Source organism: Pseudochaenichthys georgianus, chromosome 17, assembly GCF_902827115.2.
Source record: "Pseudochaenichthys georgianus chromosome 17, fPseGeo1.2, whole genome shotgun sequence".
Lineage (NCBI taxonomy): Eukaryota > Metazoa > Chordata > Actinopteri > Perciformes > Channichthyidae > Pseudochaenichthys > Pseudochaenichthys georgianus.
The window spans coordinates 30,485,928-30,496,599 of record NC_047519.1 but is presented as its reverse complement, the minus strand read 5'-3'; the positions used below and the strand labels follow the sequence as shown (position 1 = coordinate 30,496,599).

The window sequence follows — 10,672 nt, the reverse complement described above, 5'->3', positions numbered from 1 at the left end:
AATCCAAAAAAGAATTCAGTATGACCACTCGTGAATATATAAATATCTAAATGGAAAAACATGATTTAACAAACTGAAATGGGGACAACATGGTATCTTCCGGTCAGTTGGCTCCGTCCAGCTCGGCTCTGATTGGTCAGTTGGAGAGACAGGAAATAAAACATTGATGGTTGCTCTTTATTATTCTGTGGAGGATCTGCTAGCCCTCTCTTTACACATTTGGCAATAACGCCTGCATTTTCTGAGGTGGGTGATTTAAGTTAGCCTCTGAATCTTGTGCACATTAAGGCCACATTAAGTCGATATTGTTGAGCAGTGAATGGATTTCGGTTAGCTCGTGATAGTCTGGTCCGTTACGTTATTGAGGTCAACATTGGCCTAGCTATTAGATTATAAATGTAATGTTTAGCTAACATTACATCGGATTTCGGAAGTACGTTAGGCAGCAAAAATGTATTGTTATAAATAAAACATTCGAAATTGCTTTCGCAAATCGATACATTTTTGTTGTTGGCTAATGTGTGATATGCTTACGGTTTATCATCAGACATTGCGGTTCTCTTGCCGAGTTATATTTAGTCCTAGCAGATAATAATCAGAATTATATGAAACTTAAATGAGAATACCAACTAACATGTTATTAATATGTAGTAAAAGGTCCAATACAAGGGTCCACATCTTTAAACGGGGCCATGTGTTGCCTTATTTTAGTAATCGGTATTTATAATCTGTCAGACAAGCGCTTTCTTTTGGTCAAACCTGTAAAAGTGCATTCACAATGTATACCTTTTTAGCTGTCAATAAAACCAAAAGACCTTCCACGTCAGTTTATCAGAGGACACATAACAGAGAGTCTCTCTACCCTTTACATGCGTAACTAATCAAAGATAACCCACATTACTACATATAAAGGTACACACACATCAACATGCGCTTAGACTACATAGGCCTACTGAGGCACTATATGTATTAGTTATTCTTAAAAAAGAGATCATACAATATAACTGTAATAGGATTACACTAACGGTGTTGACAACGAGGTAAAACAGTGGATTTGAACCAAAATTAATTGTTTTTCATTTGGAGATTGTGACATGGAGTCTTAACATGTTTGAAACAATAATTTGGGTTGAGTTAAATTCGAGTCATTTTCACAAATTATAGGCCAATCTTACTGTTATACTGTAAATAATTCCTTACGTTTTGCTTGAAATGTGTTTTTTTAACAACTGCATTCACAGAACAAAGTAAGTTGGGCTAGAATCAGAAGTTTGTTTTGATGAAATAACCCTTTCCTGGATCAATATTAATGCAATTTACCAAGGCAAATGCATAAGCGAGAATGAGATGGAAGTCAAATATTGTTGTAACTTAAATGTTTTGAGACAAATTTCACAATAGTGATGTACATATCAGATCCAATTCAAGCTCTAGTTTACATCCTTCATTTGATCTGTATTACAGGAAGGGGAAACTAACCAACTGCCATCATGTCGAGCAAAAGGGCCAAGGGAAAGAACACCAAGAAGCGTCCTCAGCGCGCCACCTCCAATGTGTTCGCCATGTTTGACCAGTCTCAAATTCAGGAGTTCAAGGAGGCCTTCAACATGATCGACCAGAACCGGGATGGATTCATTGACAAAGAAGACCTTCATGACATGCTGGCCTCATTAGGTACACTTAACAATGTTGTTCGGAAAATATCACTCATCACCGGCTTGAGTTTCAATAATCAGGATACATGTATTTATTATCCTTGCAAGAATGGAAGTAGTCATCACATACACAGCATTTGGGACAACTTGTTCCCAGAACAGTGTCCTTCACATGCTTATATACAAGAGAGGGTGTATCACAGTCACAATATGCAGGAATACCAGTTTAAAGCAGTATTCAATGTTTAGTTTAGATCAGCTAAGACCCAGAAATGATCATGCTTGTCATATGTCTATCTCCATAGAGGCTATGTTAACACCTCAGACTTTCAGAATGGGTGCTGGGTGTGATGTATAATATATTGTCTTTCATCTTATTGTGCCGCAGGTAAGAACCCCACAGATGAGTACCTGGAGGAGATGATGAACGAAGCACCGGGCCCCATCAACTTCACCATGTTTCTGACCATGTTCGGGGAGAAGCTGAACGGCACAGATCCTGAGGATGTGATCCGTAACGCTTTCGCCTGCTTTGACGAAGAGGCCACTGGTGAGTTTTTCTATACATGTTCATTGTTCTTTCCCAAAATCAAAACAGTAGAAAAATAGCAATACTTTTTCTATATCCTCAATTCACAAATTGATTTGGATTAGAGCTGCTATTAGCTATTTTCATTATCTTGTAATTCTTATTTAGTAGTATAATTACTTTACATACCGACCTTTTGGTTTGGTCCAGAAATCCCAAAACATTTGGACAAATAAATGTTTGAATGATATGATTTGCTTTTTTGATTACTTGCACAGATGCATAGATACTGTAGGTGCCGTTGGAGAGGTAACTGCTGGTTAAAAAATAGACGATTTTTAAAGGAATATTCGTATTCCCGTTTAATTTTAACATTTGATATTAACATCCATTTGTTAATAAATGTTTCATTTGAAAAATCTGCATCAGGGAAAGGGTTTGTGACAACAATAAGACATTACATTTGAGCATTTTATAGTAATCTATCCATTTATTCTAAGCATTTTAAGGCACATTTATGACTATTTACAATATGTATTATTATTACACTGAGGTTTTATTATTCTAGCTCCATAAATGGAATTGGTGATTGTCAGAGTAAATATATGTTTGGTATTTATTCCTTTATATAACACCTGGTGAATGATGATTGAAAATGCTCATGACTTCAAAGAACATGACTCTTTCTATTTGTATTTGTTGATTCATTTTTTTTGTAAATCCACTAACAGATGGATCGACTTCTCCCTCAGGTATAATCCAAGAGGACAACCTGCGGGAGCTGCTCACCACCATGGGAGACAGGTTTACGGATGAAGACGTGGACGAGCTCTTCCGAGAGGCGCCCATTGACAAGAAAGGCAACTTCAACTATGTAGCATTCACACGCATACTGAAGCACGGCGCTAAGGACAAAGATGATTAGTGACAGATGTACATTGTTATTATGGGTTAGACCAGCTAGATCCTGTTACTTGGCAAGCTTCACTGTTGTATAGCTTACTGAAGGTCATTTGCAAGCTGCTTGTGGGAACACAGTGTACCACTGGACCCCCCCTCTAACTCCTCAACCACTACTCTCAAAGCTCATTTGCACATCTGTGAAAAATTAAGGGTCTGTATAAGCTAGTAAAATGTATTAAAAGACCATCATGGATAAAGCTGGAAATAAACTGAAAAATGGAGTCCGAGTAATTTTTTTGTAGCAAATTGAAGTTCTAAGATTGTGTTCAGAGATGATTCACCAAGACACCATTACATTTTCAAATATTTTATTTTAAAACAAAGGAAAATAGATGTCAGTTTTAATGATGTTGTTTTTCAATAACAATTCAACAGTGCACACTACATTTCAAAAGGTACGCAAGTTCACAGGATCAGTCACCGGATTGAACTAAAGGTGCTGACTCAATGTAGAAATATACAGTGGGGCAAAAAAGTATTTAGTCAGCCACCAATTGTGCAAGTTCTCCCACTTAAAAAGATGAGAGGCCTGTCATTTTCATCCTAGGTACACTTCAACAATGAGAGACAAAATGAGAAAAAAAGAAATCCAGAAAATCACATTGTCTGATTTTTAAAGAATTTATTTGCAAATTATGGTGGAAAATAAGTATTTGGTCAATAACAAAAGTTCATCTCAATACTTTGTTATATACCCTTTGTTGGCAATGACAGAGGTCAAACGTTTTCTGTAAGTCTTCACAAGGTTTTCACACACTGTTGCTGGTATTTTGGCCCATTCCTCCATGCAGATCTCCTCTAGAGCAGTGATGTTTTGGGGCTGTCGCTGGGCAACACAGACTTTTAACTCCCTCCAAAGATTTTCTATGGGGTTGAGATCTGGAGACTGGCTAGGCCACTCCAGGACCTTGAAATGCTTCGTACGAAGCCACTCCTTCGTTGCCCGGGCGGTGTGTTTGGGATCATTGTCATGCTGAAAGACCCAGCCACGTTTCATCTTCAATACCCTTGCTGATGGAAGGAGGTTGTCACTCAAAATGTCACGATACATGGCCCCATTCATTCTTTCCTTTACAAGGATCAGTCGTCCTGGTCCCTTTGCAGAAAAACAGCCCCAAAGCATGATGTTTCCACCCCCATGTTTCACAGTAGGTATGGTGTTCTTTGGATGCAACTCAGCATTCTTTCTCCTCCAAACACGTCTAGTTGAGTTTTTACCAAAAAGTTAGCATTTTGGTTTCATCCGACCATATGACATTCTCCCAATCCTCTTCTGGATCATCTAAATGCTCTCTAGCAAACTTCAGACAGGCCTGGACTGGCTTAAGCAGGGGGACACGTCTGGCACTGCAGGATTTGAGTCCCTGGCGGCGTAGTGTGTTACTGATGGTAGCCTTTGTTACTTTGGTCCCAGCTCTCTGCAGGTCATTGACTAGGTCCCCCCCGTGTGGTTCTGGGATTTTTGCTCACCGTTCTTGTGATCATGTTGACCCCACGGGGTGAGATCTTGCGTGGAGCCCCAGATCGAGGGAGATTATCAGTGGTCTTGTATGTCTTCCATTTTCTAATAATTGCTCCCACAGTTGATTTCTTCACACCAAGCTGCTTACCTATTGCAGATTCAGTCTTCCCAGCCTGGTGCAGGTCTACAATTTTGTTTCTGGTGTCCTTTGACAGCTCTTTGGTCTTGGCCATAGTGGAGTTTGGAGTGTGACTGTTTGAGGTTGTGGACAGGTGTCTTTTATACTGATAACGAGTTCAAACAGGTGCCATTAATACAGTTAACGAGTGGAGGACAGAGGAGGCTCTTAAAGAAGAAGTTACAGGTCTGTGAGAGCCAGAAATCTTGTTTGTTTGTCGGTCACCAAATACTTATTTTACCGAGGAATTTACCCATGAATTCATTAAAAATCCTACAATGTGATTTCCTGGATTCTTTCCCCCATTCTGTCTCTCATAGTTGAGGTATACCTAGGATGAAAATTACAGGCCTCTCATCTTTTTAAGTGGGAGAACTTGCACAATTGGTGGCTGACTAAATACTTTTTTGCCCCACTGTAAATACACAACATATGGCAAAAAGGTTTGTGGACAGCATTATGGACTTCTTGTTCTTTTCTTTTTTAATAGTGTAGCAACTTTTAACTGAACATTAAACATGTTTTGAAAAAGGCCTGTCAAATGTTCCCTTTTGTCTGAAAGCTAAACATATTCAGTTTACTAGCATGTGATGAAGAAGAGCAGAAAATATATGAACAAAATAGCTGCTTTACTTTCAAATAACAAAAGATGTTAACAGTTGTTGAGTTTCAAATGACCATATACCGTATATTTACCATATATAAGATAATAGTTGGTGATAGACCCATTTTCGAAAAGACTGAAATCTGTATGCAGATTGATGGTCATTAATGTCTACATATTTTTAGCCAGGTGTGTACAAACTTCTACATCAAAACAGTCGGTACACCACAATGAGATGAACATGTTCTCTGTATTATTGAACCATTTGAGATACTTAACGAGAAACTGATGACGTTTTAACAGATTTCTTGAATAATTTGGCCGTGGTAGTTATTTGGGGGCTTTAAAGAGAAATCAGAGGTTTTCAAAACTCAAAGCTTGGGAAAGGCCCCTTTGCTTTGTTGATTAGCTTTGTTTTGCTCAAATCATGGATGTCTATCATCCAATAGCCACTTAACAATTGAGGCGACATGGACAAATATAGTTTTTTGTTATAACTTTACACTACACCAAATACATTAAAAAAAAAGTCTGTCTTAAGGCATGACTCAGTCTCTGGGAAAGTTGTAAAAACAGTATAATTCCCAAAAGCTTTAACCAAACTAATTTAGGTTTTTCTATGCGATTGTCTATATATTTGTCACCAAGCTTCCTTTACATAGTTTGCTGTGCCTCTGGGGGGGCAGGGCTCACATTTTGAAAACCTCTGATCTACATTATTTGCCACAAATCAAAACTTTCACAGTGTTTGTTGTTCTGATTTCATGAGGAGCTCTTAATTTCTCTTTAATCCAGAGGACGTATCCCAGATGTACCTAACATAGAGCCAAGAACCAGCCTCCTTCTGTTCTCAGGACTCACTGTGATGAGGGCTCTCTCATACACATCAACCCAACAATAAATAGACAGAGACCGCATCCACTCGTGACGCTTTCTGTACACAGCTGCTCACAGAGCAATGATTAGCACATGATATGGGACACTTCGCTTACTCCGGCAGGGCGAGATTTTTCGACTGGATCTTTGATTGGTGGTCCGCTATACAAGCCTCGATCTTGTCACACTGTGCCAGGAAATCCTATTGGTGGAAAATAATCACATTTATTGACAATGATTTTCAATTATAGTACAACATTCTAGTGATGCTGGAAAAGGGTTTACCTGGACGGTCTTTACAAGTCCCTTTTTCTTCATTTTGCAGTCATTGAAATTATCTGGGATATTCTGTTAACAGAAGAAACACTTCAGGTTTATATGTGACATCTGTAAGAAACCAAATGCTCATAAATTAATCAAACAAAATGGATCACCATAGCATCAATCTGCTCAAGAATCTTCATGAATTGTTCAGCTGCTATTTTCACTCGGTGGTCTAGATTACCCAACGCCTCTGCCTGGAGGTCTTTGGCAAGGAAGCCCTGTGAAAGAAAATCCATAGTCAAACTTTTTAACAGTACTTTCAACAAAAATATATTGGAGAACAGAATAGACCAACGCAGGAAAATGATGCATCTTTCAAAGCAGGGTTTATTTCTTACGTTCTTGAGTCCAGTCAACTCCCCGTCGACCTTCTCCAGCTTTTTAGCGCTCTGTTCTACAGATTTCTCAATGTCTTTCAGCTTCTTCAGTTCAGACTCTTCCTCAGGACTATTCTGTTGGTAGATTATTGCCAGTATTTATTGAAATATACAGTCATACACAAGAGAAATCACACATGTTAAGGCCTTACCCGCTTTCCAATCAGCATGAGTTTGCAGCCTTCTTTTACTCCGTAGCTGGACAGACTCTCCTCCACATCCTTCAGGGATTTTCCTGGAATGACATGAAGAATAAGGCATGATTAGAGGTAGGTATAAAATAATAAGATATGCAAGGATGTGGAAGAAAAGAGGCTACCTTTGAAGATAAGTTTCTGTGACGTTTGAGGAACTCCAGTGGCTTGGGCAAGAGCATCTGAGAGGTCTTTGACAATGGGTCCTTTGCCCTCATCCTGGCCAGTTAATGTGATGCTGTGCTTAGCAGATCCTTTTGGGAAAGAACAAAATGTATCATTAGCACAATCATTAGCGACAATTGCTTTTTAAATTGTGGGAGATTATTTTTCTGGAACAAACTGATTCATACTTTTCACTACAATGACCTCTAGAAAAATCTCTTGACATAAAAAGGAAGCAGAGTCTACCAGAAATGATTTGTCCCAAGCACAGTTACATGTTTTAACTACAGTCAGCCCCCTCATCCCTCACTGCATTTTTGCACATTTGTCTTGTGTTTAGAAAAATGTGTTCCACTTTTACCAGCTGTGATTAAAAACATCAATAATTATAACCAAAATATGATATATTATTCTGCAATGGGCCAATATGCATAATGTGTACTTTTACTTTTTGTACTTTAAGTATATGTTGGTGCCAATACTTTTGTTCTGGAGTAACATTTTGAGTACAGGAATTTTACTTGAAAGAAAGTATTCCTACACTTTGGTATTTCTACTTTTACTAAAGTACAAGATCTGAAGATCTGATCCACCTCTCGCCAAATATAATTTGCCCCAACTATATTTACCTTTAATACCCTCGAACTGAATGTAATTAACATACAATAAACAATAAATACATGCATTCAATGTTACACTTAAGACTTGTGACGTTACGATGGCAAAGCAAACAACGGATTTAATAACATCAGTAATGTCCCATTCAAGTATTTCCACGTATTAATAAAACCAATTACTTCAGCAGCAGGTTTTAGAGATAAGCGATGCTGTTGTGATTTTTATCCCAAATCTTTGTTGTGTGTGAAGAAAATTCATTCATTTACAAATAAACATGTTTTTGATCATCCATGTTATGTAGCTGTAGACCAACTATTCAGATATCAGACAAACAAAAACACGGTGAACTTGCATGCACTGTTTAGTCAGGATTGTTAGCTACTAAAGTGAAATGCATGGTAAGAGCTAACTGTAGCTAACGTTACATCAGCTAACCACTTCCTAGCTGGCTATTAAACTAACATACTCGTATCTATCATCTGGGAACCATAGTTTAACATCATGCAAAAATGGTATTACCGTATGCAACTATCACTGTTAACGTCTGCCCTGACATGTTGTTTATAACGTCCTTTACTTAATGCACAACATAAATCACACAACTAGCTTTTGCTAACTGTTGCTAGATAACTACTTCCGGTGCAGACAGGAAACAATCCATCTAATGTCTTTATTTTAGTTTTTACTTTATTTATCTTTTGCCAACGGCACAATTGCTTACATCCAGACAAAAAGTGTACATACAATTGAAAAACAGTGACATAACCAGAGTATTTATGGTTTTTATTCAAGCGCATGCATACCGATATTAACCAAAACACATTACGAGTTTTCACAATTTGTTTTGTACCACCTATGTGGTACTACATTTAAAGATGTATCAATTCATCAAACTAAAATTAAATTGTGGAGTTTCACATATGGTTAAAATATGAAGATTTTTTACAGTGTGCACAAAGACTTAGGCAGAACTGGCTCTGTGGCGCAATGGATAGCGCATTGGACTTCTAGCAAAACACTGGTGAAGTGATTCAAAGGTTGTGGGTTCGAGTCCCACCAGAGTCGACACTTTTAAGATTACAGCCTGTTGAATTCTTCAGATTCCTCCCCTCAAAACTGTATAAAATATAGCGCGTTAGTCTATGTTTGATAACCGTGAAGTAGCCGAAATACGCCCTCCGAGCGCTGTTTCGAATCCCGCTCAATCCCTTGTAACATGTAAAAGTGGACCTTTTTTAAATTATTTTACCATACTTTTGGGTAGGTTGTGAATAAAATCAATGGATCATTTACGTTCTTCACCATAATCATTCGTGATTCATTGTATGTTTAAATTATTGTACTTTGTAACAGAATCAACATCTTCAAAGTCATTCATATTATCAAATCAATGAAGTTAAGAGTAACATATTTGCCTCTGAAATGTAGTGCAGTTGAAGTAGCATGCAAGACTTTTCCCTGTAAGGGATTAATAAAGTGTATCTTCTTCTTCTTCTTCTTCTAAGTAAGTACATCATTGTACAGTACTTCTATAGATGTACTTAATATAGAATCTTACTTAGAATATAAGTAATATGACAAATATGAGGATTATTGTTGTTTTGTGCATTTATTATAATTAAAACTTTTAATAAATGTATTAAAAGTAACCTAATAACAAAATATTAAGTAAATACAACAATAATGAAAGTGAAATATGATGATGAAATATTCAAAACAGAAACATCCATAGTTGTTTTATATTTATTTATATATTTCAAACAACAATAATAATAACAACAATTATTACAATATTTATAGTCAAATGTAAAATAAACACAAATAACAAGACAATAAAAACAGTGCAAAATATAACAAAGTGAAAAAGTTGCAAAATAAATAACAAATATTTAAAAGAAGTTAAAAACACAGAAACATCCAAAACTGTTTTATACGTGCTATGAGGTCACAACAACATTGTAATACGGATATAAACAATAATAATAATAATAAAAGTGTACCATATATAACATAACTAATTAAACAGCGCCATACAATGTAAAGAAATAAAGTGTCAAATAAATAACAAAATGACCCACCTGCTCACAACATTTGGTCATTTAAGGTGCATCTCCTCTCTTTTTTTCCCCATACCTTCTTTGCTCCAGCACAGCCCTCCAGTCCTCATAGGACTGGGTCTCTGATTCTTGACAGTACCAATTGCCAAAGTACTGTAAATGGGCTTCCTGTCTTTGTTGCACTTTTTACAAAGGATGGTGTCTGTCTTTTTGACATACTTTCTTTTGCCTGATCCAGATTGCTCCCTCCCCTCTTGTCCTTTCCTGTACTGCTGTGTGGTGTACGGCACGTTACTCTGACCGGATGTTAGCGCCTGAGTAGCTGATGGCAATGGCATGTTGAGAAGCATCATCTGAGAGCTTCCAGGCACAACCTGTGAAGGTCCAGGTACTTGAGGAACCTGCACAGATGGTACCATGTATGGTGTTGAGAAGGGTGGAGTCGGTGCAAGGAAGGGAAGAGCATAGTATGGAGGTGGTGGTGGGACCTGTGAGATGGCCACTGGTTGTGATCTCTTCTGGAGCTTTGCCTCACCAGCAGTGTTTGGTGGCAGAACAAAGGTGTGAGGCTCAGCTACAGAGATGTCCCTTTCTGCATTGCTACAAGAAGCTGCTCAGGTCCTGCCATGGGAGCGTCAGGAGCGGGGATACCCTGCTGAACCTGCGCAAA

General features: G+C 37.8%; 2 protein-coding genes and 1 non-coding gene across 4 annotated transcripts; 2 read left to right on the top strand and 1 right to left on the bottom strand.

Annotated features, from left to right (window-relative positions):
- The first annotated feature begins 137 nt into the window (after positions 1 to 137).
- On the top strand, positions 138 to 3,368 carry myl12.2 (myosin, light chain 12, genome duplicate 2). Of its 2 annotated transcripts, none has more exons than XM_034105147.2 (4): positions 138 to 246; positions 1,465 to 1,674; positions 2,044 to 2,205; positions 2,937 to 3,368. In XM_034105147.2, the coding sequence occupies exons 2-4, from the start codon at positions 1,491 to 1,493 to the stop codon at positions 3,107 to 3,109; spliced, it is 519 nt and encodes a 172-aa protein (XP_033961038.1). In that variant the 5' UTR covers positions 138 to 246; positions 1,465 to 1,490; the 3' UTR covers positions 3,110 to 3,368. The 2 variants fall into 2 exon arrangements, with proteins under 2 accessions (XP_033961038.1, XP_033961037.1); XM_034105146.2 differs by having other exon boundaries at positions 2,916 to 3,368.
- Positions 3,369 to 3,438: 70 nt separating this feature from the next.
- Positions 3,439 to 8,579, bottom strand: bag1 (BCL2 associated athanogene 1). The gene is made up of 7 exons (XM_034104563.2): positions 8,465 to 8,579; positions 7,288 to 7,416; positions 7,121 to 7,203; positions 6,930 to 7,043; positions 6,702 to 6,809; positions 6,553 to 6,615; positions 3,439 to 6,469 (listed from the first exon to the last, which is right to left on the bottom strand). The coding sequence occupies exons 1-7, from the start codon at positions 8,499 to 8,501 to the stop codon at positions 6,380 to 6,382; spliced, it is 624 nt and encodes a 207-aa protein (XP_033960454.1). The 5' UTR covers positions 8,502 to 8,579; the 3' UTR covers positions 3,439 to 6,379.
- A 339-nt stretch (positions 8,580 to 8,918) lies between these two features.
- On the top strand, positions 8,919 to 9,010 carry trnar-ucu (transfer RNA arginine (anticodon UCU)). Its single transcript is given in 2 exon segments — positions 8,919 to 8,955; positions 8,975 to 9,010. It is a non-coding gene; the product is annotated as a tRNA-Arg (tRNA).
- Positions 9,011 to 10,672: the final 1,662 nt, after the last annotated feature.